The 17,470-nt window shown below is 52.7% G+C and overlaps 6 protein-coding genes across 6 annotated transcripts; 2 read left to right on the top strand and 4 right to left on the bottom strand.

Moving 5' to 3' along the window:
• Positions 1–1,393: 1,393 nt before the first annotated feature.
• Positions 1,394–3,100, bottom strand: PV08_11499 (uncharacterized protein; the record flags this gene model as incomplete). Its single annotated transcript, XM_016385807.1, has 1 exon — positions 1,394–3,100. One exon carries the CDS (start codon positions 3,098–3,100, stop codon positions 1,394–1,396), a length of 1,707 nt encoding a protein of 568 aa, XP_016230751.1.
• Positions 3,101–3,823: 723 nt separating this feature from the next.
• On the top strand, positions 3,824–5,587 carry PV08_11498 (obg family GTPase CgtA; the record flags this gene model as incomplete). The annotated part of the gene is made up of 1 exon (XM_016385806.1): positions 3,824–5,587. One exon carries the CDS (start codon positions 3,824–3,826, stop codon positions 5,585–5,587), a length of 1,764 nt encoding a protein of 587 aa, XP_016230750.1.
• An 836-nt stretch (positions 5,588–6,423) lies between these two features.
• On the bottom strand, positions 6,424–8,014 carry PV08_11497 (uncharacterized protein; the record flags this gene model as incomplete). Its single annotated transcript, XM_016385805.1, has 2 exons — positions 6,424–7,850; positions 7,945–8,014. The coding sequence occupies 2 exons, from the start codon at positions 8,012–8,014 to the stop codon at positions 6,424–6,426; spliced, it is 1,497 nt and encodes a 498-aa protein (XP_016230749.1).
• A 587-nt stretch (positions 8,015–8,601) lies between these two features.
• PV08_11496 (uncharacterized protein) lies at positions 8,602–10,131 on the top strand (the record flags this gene model as incomplete). Its single annotated transcript, XM_016385804.1, has 1 exon — positions 8,602–10,131. The coding sequence occupies one exon, from the start codon at positions 8,602–8,604 to the stop codon at positions 10,129–10,131; it is 1,530 nt and encodes a 509-aa protein (XP_016230748.1).
• Positions 10,132–10,511: 380 nt separating this feature from the next.
• Positions 10,512–13,229, bottom strand: PV08_11495 (uncharacterized protein; the record flags this gene model as incomplete). The annotated part of the gene is made up of 2 exons (XM_016385803.1): positions 10,512–12,964; positions 13,046–13,229. 2 exons carry the CDS (start codon positions 13,227–13,229, stop codon positions 10,512–10,514), a joined length of 2,637 nt encoding a protein of 878 aa, XP_016230747.1.
• Positions 13,230–14,574: 1,345 nt separating this feature from the next.
• On the bottom strand, positions 14,575–16,732 carry PV08_11494 (uncharacterized protein; the record flags this gene model as incomplete). The annotated part of the gene is made up of 2 exons (XM_016385802.1): positions 14,575–16,347; positions 16,424–16,732. 2 exons carry the CDS (start codon positions 16,730–16,732, stop codon positions 14,575–14,577), a joined length of 2,082 nt encoding a protein of 693 aa, XP_016230746.1.
• Positions 16,733–17,470: the final 738 nt, after the last annotated feature.

Raw genomic sequence — 17,470 nt, 5'->3', positions numbered from 1 at the left:
CAACCCCAGAGGCATAAGAGAGCCATATTATATAGACTCGTTCGCGACGAGCGATAGTCTGATAGACCTCTCTCGCCCAGTAATAACTGATATCAAATGCGGGCAGTTTCCGGCCTTAGATCGACGCTTTGGGGAGGGTGCTTTACTCGACCCACTTCAAGAGAAGGTCGAAGCGTGAACGAATCATGTACCCTGCTTGGCTGACCCGATTCACCTTGAACGATCTATTTGCAACGGAGCATTGGTCCGGTTTCCCCACCGATCAGATACCACAGAGCTCCTAGAATGTTCGCTTCTCGTAGGCTCTCTCGCTCTGGTGGTGGCAACGGTCTAGATGTGTCAAGGCGACGGAGATTCGCGTGCAGCTGCTGCACCCAGTCATCAAAACCATTTCGGGGCTCTTTTCACTCCACTTGTAATCGAAGTCGGCCAAGGTTGTCGACGCATGTATGCAGCCTTTGCTTCCCGTGCTAATTTGCAGTAGCAGAAACATTCGCACTGAGAAAAGGAACAGATAGGATTTCTTACCCCTTGAACGACAAGGCTGCATACCAGCCTTGCCAGACATTCCCGGACCCACCAAGCATTGTTCACTTGCTATTCAATAGCTTTCAATTGAATCACTGGGTTTTCTTTCAAGAATCACCAAGACCACTCATTGATGGCATGGCTATATGATGGACGGCCATATTCGCTTAGGCGAGCAAGGAATGGTAAAGTTGGATCAAACCAGTTAGGCTTTGGAAAGCGTCTTGACTGTGCACGACGGAAAAAGTTGAACCTCAAGGCCTCGAAATCAGAATCCGTGAAACTCGAAACCTCGAAACCTCCAGTCGCTCAAAATCTCAAACTCACCTTCTTTTTCTTTTTGGCCGGGGATGAGATAGCATTGATAGACCGGAAAGTCATCATGACCATAAGATAAGAGAGGTTTAGAAGGAACGAACGAGATGAGGCTAGAAAGCGAGGGGAAGGTTAAGCTTTGTAGTTCAAGAGCCATTGGACTGTATCGTGTGACCATGTTACCGCGAAACGCCAAAGTAAAGCTCCCAGAAGAAAGTTTAAAGGGTGAATACTTGTTCTGTATCCATGGTTAGGGGTTTGACGGTTCACTGAGAGCTGCCATTTTGCATTCCACATTGGATAAAGGCGCAATGTTTCCTTTTACGTATGTGCGAGGCCAGCCATTCAAGATCCACGGTAATACCACGATTTGCTCTTGGGCAAAGCTCTTTAGCAAGCACACCAGGCTATCGTACAACATAACTCTAATCGTCTTATACTGCTTCGGAATGCATGTTCTGATGATGTGGAAGCCAGATCAGGAATGATGTATAATAGTAAGGAGCCAGTAGCTGAAGGAAATATTTGTTGCTCTGGTGATAGTCGCCTCCTATGCGAGTGACATATTGCCGCAGAACGGTGCAACGAAATACTCCCAGTCGTTCTTCTGCACATCTCGTGCGTACTCCGAGAGATGCTGGAGATCTCTCGCTTGCCAGATTTTTTCGATGACTGATCTTGTACGGGTAACGTTGGCCATGGAATCACTGAGCCGTTCCAAAGCATATAGAACAAAAGGGCGAGCGTACGTTGGTGCGAAGCTCAAATTCTGAGGTTTTCGGAAGGGTCGATCCAGTTCGAGCTGTACGGCGGCGACAAACAATGGCCAAGTTATGCCTGCAACCACCTGGCGTTCCAGCAAAAGCGCCACCAGGTTCAGTATCTCGTCTACTTGAGCCGAAACCCAAGGCATTGAAGGTTCGGCGCCATTCAAGAGACACTGTAGATACAGTTCTGCAGCCAATCTCTTCAACTCGGCAGCTTGAGAAAGAACATCATCATCGGTGTCCCAAATCTGCTGCTTGAGTCCGCTCAGTTGGATCTCCAATGCGGCAGTTGTGGCGTGGTATTCGCGCGTGTCGCGAACGCTACGATCCTCGCGGCCGAGCTCCGTGATCTTACTCAGCACAGAGACCAACTCTGGAGAACATCCAAGCCACTGATCGCACTCAGAACTATCTTCCCAGAAGTCGCTTCCAAAGACAGGGTCTTCACCGCACGCCGTACGTCCGATGACGTCCTGAAACGCAAAATAGCGCTCACAGAACTGGACGAGCTGGCTTTCTTCGGACGAGGGCGTGCTTTGAAGCATGAACTGGCGACGCAGCCGAACTAGATCCCTGGCACCCTTTAGGTGTATTACCCATCGCTTGTCGCATTCATTTGTGATCTCGAACATGCACAAGAGTACCATGACGACCAGGGTTTCTGGGCTCATTGCGACCAGTCTTGGGTCCGAGTCACGCAGTCGAGCTCTAAGCTCTTGGAGGACCGCATGGCTAAGCTGCAAAGCCGTTGCTTGATAGCTGTAGTCGCGCCTCGATCGATGGCAAGCGGCCAAAGCCAGTATTGAGTTCATGGTAAGCGTGGAGCCACTCAACGCAAATGGGACAAGGAGGGACCCCAAGGGCGAATCTGATGATAGACTTGCCGTGCTCAGTGGACAGACCTTGTGCAGGTAATACGACAATAGCAAGTTCGTCTCATTAGAGGTGCAGAGCTCGACATCTGGAAGAAGATCGAGTGGTGGTGCTATGGAGTGAACTGGTCGTACAAGCTGCTGGGCGGTGAGCCACGGGCTGAGGGAGGAAGTGCTTCTAGATTCTGCAGGCTCTGTCTCTGCTTCTGAGATTGCCACTGGGAGATTATTGAGCGTCGTCTCGAAGTAGTCATCATAGTCCAGCAAATCCTGGATGTTGTCGACTGTAGTGTTGACGAAACTATATGGAAACACACGAGGGACCGGACACCATACGCCGCGGTCGTTCGGTAGGGCTATTGTCGACGGTGAAAACTGGCCAGTTCTTCCACGACCTTTCGACCAGACGCCCGCTCGTCCAAAACTGAGACCTTTAGAGGCATATTCAGACTCCCACTTGAGCGCCGTCGCACTGACACACTCCAGGCCCTTCGCCTTACATTGTTCACATACAGGCTTTTGTTCTCCGCATTTTATCTTACGGATTCGACAGCTCTGGCAACCAGTTCTTGTACGACGCTTGATCGGACCTGTAGTCGACTTACGAGGGCGCGGCATTCGGAGCAGTCATCCTCGCTGGTACCTGCAAGGTAGGATGTTCACTGTCTGTGTGAATGACTGAATTAAGCACGAGCTGAAAGTGTTGGAGTCCTGACCGAGGAGAAGGAAGGAGGAGGAGAAGCGGAAGAGAGGAAGAGGAGATGATGCCACTAGCCAGATAAAGGAGGGGTCTAGATCAGGTGACAAGCCCTTGGCATCAACAAGGCTCCACTCTCTCCAACGCTGCTAGCCAGAGCTCTCCAGTGCCATTAGCCAAAGCTCACCACAGGCTATCCTGTCTGATATCCAGGGCCGTCAATCTGGGAGAAAGTCGGAGGCAGGCTGGACCCCCCGATTCTACCGGTGCCTCTTCAATTAGTGTTCACGGTGCAGATCAACCAGGAAGTATACATCCGAGAATGAGTAGCACACCTCCCTTATGCGATCTTGTCAGTCCAGAAACTGTTACACAGAGTGTCACTGCGAAGGACGAACTGTCGCCTGCTCTTGTAGAAAGCGGGCTCATATGGCGACAACGGCCAAACCAAGAGGGAGTAACTCTCCTCCTCGATTCGAACACCTGCAGCCTTGCGCAGCCTCGTGGCCCGCCTGCTTATATAATCTTGCAGACCCCAAATTTTTCTGGCCGCCGAATGGAGAATGTTATGAACAAGAAGGTACAAAGTGCTAGGAGGAGTACTGTCCAGCTGTTTGAAGAGCTGAGATCGGGGTTTCGAGAATATGAACCAAATGCAGAGCACGTTGATGCCATTTCTGTATCCTTGCTTCTTCCAGGGCGCCTCATCCTCCGTTCGAATTCACCGACATCGAATCCCATCACGGCTGCGAAGACATCTACTTCATACCACACCGCGCCAGAACCAGCCATCGCTCGCCGCCATCAATGCAGCTCGTCGTGCCGCAGCCCACGAGCCACCGCCTCCCGTCACCAGTACTCACCTGAACCCTTCACCGGATGACTACTCCCGCAATGTCTTTGTCGACAAATGTTCCCTGACTGTGCACGCCGGATCGGGAGGCAATGGCTGCGTGTCATTCCTTCGCGACGCACACATCTCCGACGGCCCTCCTAATGGCGGCGACGGAGGCTCGGGAGGAAACATCTGGATCCAAGCCGTCGCGGGACAAACAAGCCTCCACAAACTGGCGAGACGAGGCATCGTCAAAGCAGGCAGAGGAATAGGGGGTCAGGGCAAGAGTCAAGGAGGCCGCAAGGGAGAGGACATCTGCGTCCAGGTGCCTGTAGGCACTGTGGTCCGCGAGGTCTGGCGCAGCGACCCCCTCGCCGACGAAGAAGCACGCATCAAAGAACTCCGGGCCATGAGCGACGAAGACCCGTACAGCCAACCCGACCACGGCCTCCGCAACAAATGGATCCTCTACGCCGGCGTGTCCAACGTGGACGCAAAGCACGTCGTCGCTCACCTCCCACCTCCTCCGAAGTCAAGACGCTCACACCTTGCCGTCCTCGCCCCTCCGGCGCCTATAAAGCTGGACCTCGACAAGCCCATGGAAAAGCCCATTCTCCTGGCCGCGGGTGGCGTCGGTGGCCTGGGCAACCCCCATTTCATGACCAAGGACGACCCCAAACCGAAATTTGCAACCAAAGGTGAACTCGGCATTCGTCTCAAACTCGAGCTCGAGCTCAAACTTCTCGCGGACGTCGGGCTGGTCGGGCTCCCCAACGCCGGCAAGTCGACGCTGACGCGGGCCATCAGCAACTCACGCACACGCATTGGAGACTGGGCCTTCACCACCCTTGCTCCCACCATCGGCACCGTCGTGCTGGACAACAACGAAGGCCGTCCTCTGGTCCGCTCGGGCATCCAGGGGGAAGCGCCACGCGTGAACTTCACCGTCGCCGACATCCCAGGGCTGATTGAGGACGCGCATCTCGACAAAGGCCTCGGTCTCGAGTTCCTGCGCCACGTCGAGCGCGCCAGGGTCCTCGCGTTCGTCGTTGACCTGTCTGCCGGCGACGCTGTGGTCGCGCTCAAGAACCTCTGGAAGGAAGTCGGCGAGTACGAGGCCCTCCGGAACCGCGAACTCAACGAGCAAACCGAGAATAGACTTGTCAACTGGTCGCCGTTTGAGCCTCTCTCGTCGTCGTCACCGACCCCCTCACCTGGCGACGACGAAGAACCTCTGTACGACGAAGCAGGCGAAGCCATCTCGATATTCCCACCGCAGTCGACGAGCACGACCCTCGAGCCGCTGAGGTTGCCACCAATCAGCGCAAAGCCGTGGTTCGTCATCGCGACAAAGGCAGACAAGGACGCCCGCGTCACACAGGACGAATTCGCCAAGCTGGCTGCGTACGTGCGCCAGGTCGAAGCTCGTCAGGTCGACCATCCCAGCGGCAACGAGAACGGGTGGAGAAACCGTGTCGCCGCCATACCGGTATCAGCCATAAATCGCCAAGGTATGGACAAGGTGATACGGTATACGGCCGGTGTGCTTGATAGTTTGAAAGTTGCGTATTAACTGCCTACCTACCTACGCACCTACCCACCAACCCAGTTACCTGTTCACCTGGGCAAGGTGGTAGTGGGACTCTATCCCGAGTTAGCAGCGAGTCTTGAGCGTTTTGCCAGGCGAACTCGCACTCTCTCTTCTCTACACCCGCGAAAAGGGAGACGGATGTATTCTAGTTAAGGTACCTTCCAGACGTACTGTGCTGTACTGTACCGTAGTGCAAATAAGATCCCGCAAACCCACTAACTATATGAGCATTCCTGCTACACACTCCGTACACCGTAACGCCAAACTTCAATACTTCGCGAAAGGGTAGAATCGCTCTACGATCTGGAACACCATCAAATTGCAAAATCAATTCTCGCATCACACTCTCTCAAAAATTTCAAGTCTTGGTGCAAGCTAGTTGATACTACTAGACTCTGCAAAGAGTATTGACTAGCTAGGTAGTCTCAGGGTATCTATTCTATCTTTGGCCCAATAACATTGGATGCCTTGGGAAGGCAATTCTCCAAAGAGAGCGGCCACTTGTTACCTGGGCAATTTTCTTCATAATCGTACAAGTCTGAGTGTAATAATAAGGGTAGCTGAGGTGGTGGGGTGAGTGCTGAACCTGAAGAATACCTGTACATACACTCCCATGGTGTCTAGTATGTACCCCAGTCCCCTTTTGAACACTCCACAACAAACGCCGTGCTTTGCATCGCAAAAATTAAGTCTCGGCCGTCCCCGATCCCACCAGAAAACAAAGTATCATTCCGCATTTCCAATAACGCCGATCAACCAGTAAACGACACACCTCGAGACTGGTATCAAGAATGTGGCTGAAAGAGGCAAGATCATATTCAAGCTCTACTTCCACCACCAACGTCCATCTTCGCAAGTCTGTAACGTACAGCTTCTCGGACTATATCACTGTCCCAGACTTCGGTCATGAATTCAAGGCCAGCGACATCGCCCTTTTCAGGCTCACCAAGAATAACGCTGAGGTCACGCTTCTGAGACGCGAGCCATTTCTGGGTAGTGCCGATGGGGTCTTTGGCCATGGCGGTGAAGAACTTCCATCGGGCCTTGGAATGACGAATAGCTTGCATCAGCACTGCAATCTCATCGTTGATCCTTGAGATTTCACGGTTTCGTGCAATGTTTTCAGGGCTGTTCGTGTTCTTGATCACCAATGCACGCAGCGGGTCTTCGACCATGACCTGTACATCGTAGACGGTTGGTTCGGGGTTCTTATGAAACTCTTCGTCGACGCGAATCGTGAAATGTAGTTTGACGGGCGGTAGAGGGTGGAGATGGGCGAGGATGCGCTCAGGCACTTGTGGGAAGAAGATGGTGTCTGTGCCGAAGATTTGGCGAAGGTTGTTGTCGCATCGAATGGTCCGACGTTCGTCGTCTTCCTGCAGATTGAAGAATTTGACGTACTCCCACAGTCCCATGACCACTTCAGCTCGATCTGCTTCTTCCATGTCCAAGGCGTCTGCTAGGGCTTTACTCAGCCGGAATCGTTCAGGTTGCTCGTCCCGAGTGAGGCAGATGGTGATGTTCTGGTTGTGGTCGCCTCTGCGCTTGAAGTAGATGGTGTCGACGTCCGCGCTTTCGGGAGTCTTCTTCCAGTTCACCGTGACATTCTCATCAAGAGTGTAGTCAGGGTTCTGACCCTCGAACTCGACGTGCATGTCCTTCCAGAACCAGCCAAACGGGCGAGACGGGGGGTCGATCAAAGTCTTCGTCTTCGGTTTCTTCTTCTTGGGTGATGACGACTCTCCTTCGACTTCGTCTTCGTCCTCGTCGTCACTTCGGTAGCTGATATCATCCTCCTTGTACTCGAGTAACATACCGTGAATTCGGACTCGGTAGGTAGGGGTCTTGATATCTTCCAATCTGAAAGTGTCGCCTTCAGGCCATTCCGTCTGCCAGAATTGATCTTCGACAGTGTTGGAAACCCAGATGCGCATAGTCTTGAAGTGCTTGGTATTTCTGCTGGCGCTGTCCATATATTCCAGTCTCTTTCGCATCATGATGGCGTCCAATCGCTTTTCCGCTTCACGTAGTGCATTGTACTGCTGGACGCCATCGCCAATGACGATTTCCTCGAGACTATCAGGGAGATCGAGATCGGTAGGCTTTCGCGCAATACGCTGGGCTCTCTGGTGATCGGCTGCTGCGATTCGCTGTTTTGCCTGGGCTTCCATAATGGCTGCTTGTTCACGCTGAGCAGCTTGTTGGGCTGCAACCATAGGGTTCGGGGCACCTCCGGGATAGGCAACTGCACCAGATTTGGTTAGCATAGGATTCTCAGGGCCATATTGACTGGGTTCTTCTGGCGTTCACTTGAGGAACTGCAGTTAATTCAAACTCACCAGGTCGTCGGGCTTGCGGCGTTCTACCTTGCGGCTGCGCATACTGTCTGTAATTCATTTGAGGATTCATTTTGCAGACAGCTTGGCAGCGCCGATTCAGACAAGTGAAGGGGAGATGGGGTCACAGCCGCTGTGTCGTATGGGATGCGATATCCTTGTATCTTGTCTGTGTCTTGGTGGAATTTGAGAGAGCGACAATGAAGTCGCGCATCGCGATTATCAGACTAATCCCAGTAGGGATATGTGGCTTGGCGGGTTTACGGTGTTAAAGCGGCGTGTGAAAGTGCTACGTTTGTCAGACACAAGAAGAGTGCTGTGAGTACTGCAAACACAGGCTTACGAAAACTGTAGGAAAGGACTGTGAAATGTGTTCAATATGATACTGAATCGCTGTCCAAAATGGGAGTACGCCCGTGGCTGGGCGTATCGACGGTATCCCAGATCTACTCAAATCTCAATGTGTGATACATGACGCAGTCTTTGGCACCGCTCCTTGTCAGACCAAACCGATTTAGCCAACTCATCGCCTCCTACACCGTCTCTAACCGCTCTCCGTATGGTTTCAGGTCATCGAGCACACGACATTCTCTCGTCTAAATAATCTCAAAATTCCCAGACGGTCATTCAGCTCACCAGTCCAATGTCTAAGCTGCAAAAATGGGCAAACCACGACTGATAATCCTCATCCGCCACGCGCAGTCCGAGGGCAACCGTGACAAAAGGATCCATCAGACAACCCCCGACCACAAAGTCGGCCTCACCAGCGAAGGGCACACGCAGGCGCTTGAAGCCGGACAGAAGCTTCGAGCCCTCCTCCGCAACGACGACACTCTCCACTTCTTCATCTCACCGTACCGTCGTACACGTGAGACGACCGAGGGAATTCTGAACGGGCTTTGTTCCAACGACCCAGTGCCCTCACCGTTCCAACGGTCCCACATCAAAGTCTACGAAGAGCCCCGACTTCGCGAACAGGACTTTGGCAACTTCCAGCCGGGGACTGACGAGGTTGAGCGCCTATGGCGTGAACGTGCCGAGTATGGCCACTTCTTCTACCGGATTCCAAACGGCGAGAGCGGCGCGGATGTCTATGACCGGGTGTCTTCGTTCAACGGATCCCTGTGGCGCCGCTTCTCGGAAGACAACATGGCCAGCGTAGCCATCCTCGTCACGCACGGCCTGTGTAGCCGGGTGTTTCTGATGGCATGGTATCACTATAGCGTCGAGTTCTTCGAGGACCTGCGCAACATCAACCACTGCGAATTTCTCGTCATGAAGCTAGCCCCGAACGGCCGGTATGTTCTCCAGAACAATCTTCGACGCTGGTCCGATCTTCGAAGGGAACGAGCAGCGAGGAAAAGCATCTCTCAGTCTCAGTCCCCTGTGACGGTGGAGTCAATTCCCGTACGACGATGGACTTCGAACCGGGCCGTAGCCCATGATCCCAGTGGTGCCACTTTAGGCCATGGCACAAACAGTCAGCTGCCCCGGCCCTCGCGAAAGAACACGGCAGACATGTTTCGCGATGATCGTGAAGATGTCGAGGATAAGAACCAGCACCAGCACCAGAGCCAGCAGGGCCAGCGCCGAGACAGCGTGAGCAGAGCCAGGACCAGAAGCCAAAGTCAAAGCAAGAATCAAAGTCAAAGCCAATCCAGAGTGAGGTCCACAAGTAGCACCCTCCGCACCTCGCTCAACAACCTCTCGCTAGAGACGTCGACGACCAAGAAAGCCGGGCTGAGGGCCTACTTGGGTCGTGACGGAGGGGGATCCAGATCCGGTGCCGCGTCACCCTTTGGGACCGACGACGAAAGTGACGGCACTCCACAGTCGGAAGTCAAAGTGAAGGGTGGCTTCGGCAAGGATCACCACGACCATAGTCAAGGTCACAACCGGAGCAACAGTCACGGTCAAAGCGGCCATGTCCAACAAACCCCGAAATTCTCGTCGTCTTCACTGGCCCGCGCGTTGAGGGGGGACTTTGACCTCGACGGCAACGGCGGTGGTCATGTTCGTTCGTTCGACGACCGGACCGCCGTCGCGGACCCGTTGGGCGATCAACCTAGTGACGCCGAGGTCGAGGAGGCGGATTTGGAAATGGGTACCAAACGGCTAGAGGAGCTGGAGATGGAACAGATTATTGAAGAGGAGAGGAACGAGAGAAGCCACAGAGGGAGTGTTTATTGACGTCCTTCCTCTTGACTTCACGACGTGGCACCAACAGACGGGGGGATAGAGAAGCGAAGAAAACAAAGGTACTCGCAGGTGACGTGGTGGGCCTGAAGTACCATGAGTATGGGTGTGGCTATGAGTGTTGCAATGAGCATGATGGCATTGGCATTGGGTTGCAGTGTTGGTGTTTTCGTGAGCTACATAGAATGTGCATACAAAGAAAAGAAATGGACATGAAAGATTACCGTCGTCATCACATTTACTCGCGATCCACCACTACTAACTAGTCACCATGATTAATAAATACTACCCACATAGGTATATCTAGGTGTAAGGTAGACGAGGGAGGTCGGGGGCATCTCATTGACATGTGCAAAATACGTTCGTTCGTTGCTTCATTCCCGAAACCCAACCTCACGGACTCTCCTCCACAAGGCTCGCTTGTCAACCACCGTCTCCTTTGTCGGGAAGATTCTCAAGTCGGCTTCTGTGCGTACGAACTGCAGAGGTACCATGCTTCTTCTTCGCATCTTCTCGTCCTCCTGGCATGTATCGTAGCGCAGGTGGTTCACGCCATTCACCCCCGCGGCGCCAGGATTCCACGTTCTTCGAAGCGGGAGGTCCGTGAATCTGAATCCCGATCCGTTGAGACGATGTTGATCCTCGTCCTCCAAAATCGTCGTCGTCGCCGCCGCCGCCGCAGCACCACTCGTCTCGTTCTTCGTCTTCTGCCGTGCGACGTCGAGAATCTCACTGAAGCTCCAGAACGCAGCGCCCTTTGTGGTCCCCACGACTTGCATCTCCATCTCCCTCCCCCCTGCACTTCTGGTCAGTGAACCGTGATCGGCTGCCGTTGGGATTCCGCCGACAACCACACTCCTTACAGTACCGGGTCCTCGTCCTGTACCCTCACCGCTGGTACCGGCGGTTCGGATATGAGTTGACAGGAGCAACTCGACAAAGACGGCACATGTACTGCCACAAAAGCCATCGGTTAGAACCACGACGTTCTCCGGTTCAAAGACCGGTTTAGTCGGGATAGGTCCATCCTCATCCCCATGCTCGTCCTGGTCCTCTTCCTCTTCCTCAACCGCCATACGACGCTGGATCCCACGTGGAGCTGTCGCCGTACAATTGATCCTGAAAGGAGCCGTTACCTGCCTCAGCCCTTGGCCTCCGGTTCCACATTCCCCATTTCGATCCGTCATACAAGAATCACGACGCCCGTCCCGGTACGAGTAAAAGTCATCCCACGACGACCACGCCGTTCCATCCACGTCAAGAAGGGACCGAACATCAAATAAGCTCCCGGTCCCGGTCCCGCTCTCGCCCCTGTCGTGCGGCCCAGTGTCCTCATCCTTCGCGTGATGGTCCTGTGTCGTGCCACTGGTCCTGCCAGTACGAGAAGCCCGACCTGAATACTCGTCGTACCCCACGCCTAGATCCCTCAGCACATTTGACGCACGCATATTACCGTACACTTCGTACCCGACGTTCGGGAATATACGTCTCGCTGCGTCCACTCCCAGCTCGAGCGTACCGCCGCCGTTGCCGAAGAGGTCAAGGATCAATTTTGTCCTGGGGCTGGCACCAGAGTTGAACTTGCACTTATCCAAGAACTTGGCGAGTGTATGCTGAAACCCAGCGGAAGTATCGTCGTCGTCGTCGTCATCGTCATCCATGACACTAAAGTCGAGAATGGCAAGGACTGCCGTATCGTTGAAACCATCATCTTCTAAAAAGTATCCTGTCATCCTCCCCTTTTTGTCCGTCACGATGGGCGACGGCGGGTAGAATGGCAGAGTGGTGATGAAATATTCAGATCCGGACTCTGCTGGTGGTGCCGGTCTCAGATGTTCATGCTGATGCTCATCGTCATCGCCTTTCGAGCTATTCAGATAAACCTGTGTATCCGACGCAACTTCTGCTGCTATTGATGTGCTCTGCGACACAATCTCGCTCATGTTCTTCTTCTTCTTTTTCTGGTGACAGAATTTCTCATACGCACTTCTCCCATCGTACACTCCGTCGAAACCGACATGGACCTCCGCGACCGTTTGAATACGTACGGTCGTCCCGTTGGCAAATCCAAACACAGTCTCCGGACCAGGGTAGAAAACCGGATTCGGAAACGCGCCTTGCTTTGCCGACAGGTCGAAATCATTCAATTGCGAAATCTCAAAAAACAGGAAATTGTATGCTGCGTGGGGATCGTGAAAGGGGATTGCTGAAGATTGATTGAGGCTCATGGAGAGAAGAAAGTCAGACACTGGAACGCCGTTGATGCTTGCTATCAGCGATGGATCCTGGGCGTGAGCATTCGCGTGCCGCTTGCTGCCGTCGATCCACGAAAGCATAGGGATCGCATTGATCTCGTCGTCGGCATCAACGATGATTTCGAGAACATCGGATACAAAATATACCTCGACCCAGCGGTGTTTTCCCTCTGACTGCGATATTGAGTCTGAATGTGGATGAGGACTGGGATCCTGCGAGACTACCGATACGAGACTTGCCCCGGGTATCTTGAACGAGCCGACACCAAATAGGTCCGGGATGAAGTTGAAATGAGCATCATGGGCCGAGAGGAAGGTCTTGTACAGGGAGGTCTGGAAGCTATATTCGGATATATACCTACCAGACACGACGTCGTCGGCGAGGGATCGCAGAGACGCTTTTATGTCGACGGGGGGATGTTGCCAGTCGTCGCCAGGGGGCGCGGATAGGTATTCCAATGTCGATTGAAGCTCGATATATGGTTCCAATGCGTGAATCAGATCTAGAGCCGCGGATTGATTTAGCGGAATGGATTGTAGACATGCGTGGAAAAGAGCGCCGTCAACCGTCGCTGTGTATCAAGCGAGTGAGTGAGTGAGTGACTTGGTAAAACCCATATGTTGAATGTGACCAACGGAGCTGCAATGCTTACCTGTACTCGTACTTGGAGGAGTAGTACCGGTAGGGTTGGCGGCCAAGTAAGACGCACTGGAAGCGCTGACGACGGCACTGACTTGGGCACATGGCTCAGGAGACAAGGAGGGTACAAGCGGTGTCTGGTGGGCAAGGACAGTAGTAGCAACAAGATGGCATGCAGCGATGAAGGATAACCGCATATGGTCGGGAACGAGACCTCAAATCCATAAACATCAACGGAGAGTAGCCAGCGGAGACTGACGGTCAACAATTCACATTTATTCATACAAGGCACAACAGAGGATGAGAAAGACTAGTGTCCATGTGGCCTTCTGTGTAGATGAGAGGATGAGGTTGGGAGGAGTCTAGGTCGACGACGAAGTGCGGGATACAAATGCCCACTATCTCGGTATGGAACTTGAGAATGGACCATCATGAGGGCAGGTTGGCATTTCCATGGGTCCATACGCCCTGGCTGGCCGAGCAGGGGTATTCGTAACCCAGTAGTAAGTACGGAGTAGTCCATAGGGAATTTCAACAACGACATGTGAAAATGTCCTCCGTATGTGAGGGAGAGACATACATACAAGTAGGTATGAAGTGAGTATTAGTACGTACAGTAATTCGTACTTCACCCACTCATGGTAGCTTTACTCCGCCACAGTAATGGAGGTCCAAAACATATGGAGCCTCCATGCGTGCAAGAGCCGCGAGTTGTACTGGTACTCCGTACCTTCATAATAATAATTTGGTAAGTTGGTAAGTTGGTGAGTTGTTGACTGTCAGACGAGTTGTCGAATACGAGAATCCGGAAATATCTGAATGATCAAAAGACCGCCTAGTGAAGGCCCTGCTTCTACAAGTTCAACCCAGAGGGAGGAAAAGAAGATCCCTACGATAAGGTTCTCGCATGACAGGGGAATTGTCTTCTGGTACGGTGGTACACCGTACGTGGTATAGAGAATTGCGTGGAGACCAGGGAGATTCGGTATCTGTTATTGCACAAGATATGATCGACTGGAGAGAAGAACAGAACAGGAACGAGAAGAATACAGTACGTACTAAACAAGATCTTGCAGTCAAATCATGAAACTCCAAGGGGTCGTCGTCGTCGTCGTCGCGTCGCGGAGATGAGGATCCATATATCGCGCTATGCCATAATCAGTCATTCCCTTGCCAATGAGTGACCCACATAAGGGGCAGCCCAGAGCAACAATCTCGAACGCTTGCGAGTGTTTGTGATAAGCCCTGATGACCATTGGCCATTGCGTCGAGAAAGCGAGATGAAATCGAAAGAGAAATGCAATTGATCCAGACACTAGTTGGGAAGTACGAGGTATTGTGACCAAACAATTCATTGTCATGACATGTCCATCGTGTTCTCATACCGTAGAGATACCCTGTCGACCACCTACCACGAGGCAGGATCGAGTAACAATTCATCATACAAAAGCCCTCCAAGGTTCGTAACTCTCATCATACAATCTGCAAGTACACCACTCCGTACTCGACGCCTCCTTCCCGATCCCCGATCCGTCTTGCTAACTAGTAGCTCTCCCATACCTGTTGTCCCATGGCCACAAGTCGATTGAACAATTCATCTCGTTCGCTGAGCGCCATAGCACGGTATCTCTTGCCGTCCTTTGTCACAATTTCAATTCCATCCTTGACTTCTCTGCTCGTGGCCCACCCTACAACAATCTTACCTTTCCAACCTATGCCTCCGATCTTCTTGATCTCAACGATGTCGGGTATCGAAACAGCCCAGTCGGGATCTCGCGGCATGCTCTCGACCCCTTCGGTTCCATCAAGATGTGTAGTGAAGTACACACACGGCGAAGCTGGTCGGTGACCATTTGCCGGTGAAACCCTACTGTCCACGTACACAGCTCCCTTCCGGCCATTGTATCGTCCTTTGAATTCGACGGGTCCTTCGACAGGTTTCTGCTTCATCTCTTCTCGAGAGGGCAATACGCCCAGCTTCTCCTTGGCATGGTGAGAACCAAGAGCAGCTCGAGCAGAATCTGTCGCAAGCTTCGTCTCGACGCCTCCGGCTGTGGTATGCTTGAAAACAGACATGAGTTTGGCGCCGAATCCTCCCTTCTTCTTCTTTTGATCTTCAGCTTCCCCAGCTTCTTCTCCGCTTGGTTGATCTACCGTAATAGCATCTTCAATCTCGGAATGTGTAGCGTCGAGCCCATTCTCGGTAATTGCCTGCTTGTCAACATCGTCTGCCGGCTTGTCCGCAGGTGGTTGGGCCGATCTCGGCGGAGGAGGCAATGGAGCTCGGTTGGCTTCACCAATTCGAAGCAAAGTGATGGTAAGTTGCGCATTGGTAGGTACACCTTTGAGCAGTGTGTTGCGGATCTCCAGATACTTTGGCCAGTCAGGGATCTTCTCGTTCAAGAGGGCAATACTTCGTTGCATAACGGGGTCCGAGAAAAAGGCAATTCCGGTGAAGAACGTCGTTCCCTTGACAACCCACTGTGCCTTGACAAACAATGAAAGAAGCAGAAGAGGAACGAAGATGGCACCCAATTGAAGACGCTTGTTCTGCTCGAATGGTGGTGTGGGAGATAGAGCGTTGGCTATGCGCTCCCAGCCATCTGAAATCTCACCAATTGCATGCATAGTAGGACGCATCTTGGCCCACACAGCAGCTTCCATAGGCTGCTTGGTCTTGTCATGAGTTGGTTCCGGAACACCACCCTGTGCAGCGGCAGAAGCATCGGCGGCACTGGTGGCAATATTTGTAGGATCAGGCATGCTACTGTTGATAGTCTTGCTACCACCGTCATCGTCCGGATTCGACTGATCATGTCGACCAGCGGCACTTGAAATGGCCACCGAGGCGATGCCACTGACGAGGTTGCTGGCTTCCTGTTCGACAGCTTCGCCCTTGTGCTTCTCTGGAGCTCCAGTCACACTATCAGTACTACCAAGAACTCCAGCCATCGGCTTCTGCACGCCTCCGGTTTTGGGGTCCACGAGGGGAATCGGAGCAGGAGGGAAGAGGATGCTGCGGGAGCGCGGCACAGTGATGAGCACGATAACGGTGGCCAACATGGTAGGAACGATAAAGTCGAAAATCCATGCCAGCAAGTAGACTGCAGCGAAAGCAGCAGTTCGACGTGGCTCGCGCCATGATCGCAGTCTGGCAATATGTTTCCAAAAACCAATGACGCCGACAATGACCGTTATGTACAGCCGTTCGAGGTTGGCACGCAATTTGTCAGGGGAGAATTCATCCTCTTCAGCAATGTTAAGATCCAACCCTCCAGGTGGTGCTTCCGGAATCGCTTTCACATGGTACATTTGCTGGCGGCGTGGTTAGCTTTTGATCAGATCATTTCCCTCTGGCTGGTATTGTACTTGCCCTGTTGAACCTTCTCACCAGCGCCCACAGATCTTCATTGAGCAGTCCACCGACCAAAGTTCCTACACCCACAGCATTGGCTTGCCATCCCAAATTGGTTGTACGATCTTCCCTACCAGCCTTTTGAGCCGCACCCAATTCTTCGTGGTCACCTGCACCAGTGGCCAGTTGGTGGCTTGTAGAAGAGTTTTGGGCCAGAGGAGCCTTGTCTGTTGCCGTTGTAGCCTTTGAGGCCTCGGTGATTCGTTTGCGAAACTCAGAGTCTGGGGTCTCTTCTGCAGGAGGAGTGGCTCCCCCGTCGCGAAAGACGTAGCCCGGTGTGGGCATCGTGGAGGATAGTGGAAGAGTTCCAGATGAGTATTATGTGTGCAAAGGCAATGAAACAAGAAGGAAAGGCCGTTGTGGGTTGAGGAGAGTGTTGGAAGAGATGATGCAAGGAGAGAATGTTTGCTGTGTACCTAGTTGTATTGTCTTGTCCAAGCAGTATCAACAGCCTGCGCAATGAAGTCGTTGGAGTGATGGACAGGTAAATTGTGACTTGACGTCACTGGCGTCCTCCCGCTTCGGGGCATCTCTAGGCGTTGGAGGCGTCATTAGGGGCGCCGCTAAGAGAGGCTTGGGCGCCACTCACAGCCTATAGGCGTTCAGTGACGCCCCGATCGCCCTCAAAAGGCCCGTTAGCCACCAATCGTCAGCAGTCGCCAATCTGCACTTGGTCTTCATCTCTTTGTCCCACCAGTTCCACCACTTTGATTCACATGCCAGCCAAGTTGGTGGCAGGCAGGATACGCATTGACCAGGCTGTTGGCTTGCGTAACAAGTGCTGCTGAGGTGAATGACGACAAACTCTCCTTTTTGGCCCAAATGTCGTCGAGTTAGCAACTTGTCCTCGTACTATGCTGGCAATAAGAGGGACAAAGGTTCAAAACACGAAACATGAGGAACTCCTAGCGTCATGTGGCTTCAATATGGGTATCCTATTATGCCCAAGTTAGCTTCGCATCTACCTACCCAAGTCCTTGTATCTTGTCTGGTATATTCCTCAACACACCGGTCATATCAGAT

Source organism: Exophiala spinifera, assembly GCF_000836115.1.
Source record: "Exophiala spinifera strain CBS 89968 unplaced genomic scaffold supercont1.9, whole genome shotgun sequence".
Classification (NCBI taxonomy): Eukaryota; Fungi; Ascomycota; class Eurotiomycetes; order Chaetothyriales; family Herpotrichiellaceae; genus Exophiala; species Exophiala spinifera.
This window is presented reverse-complemented; position numbering and strand designations above follow the sequence as displayed.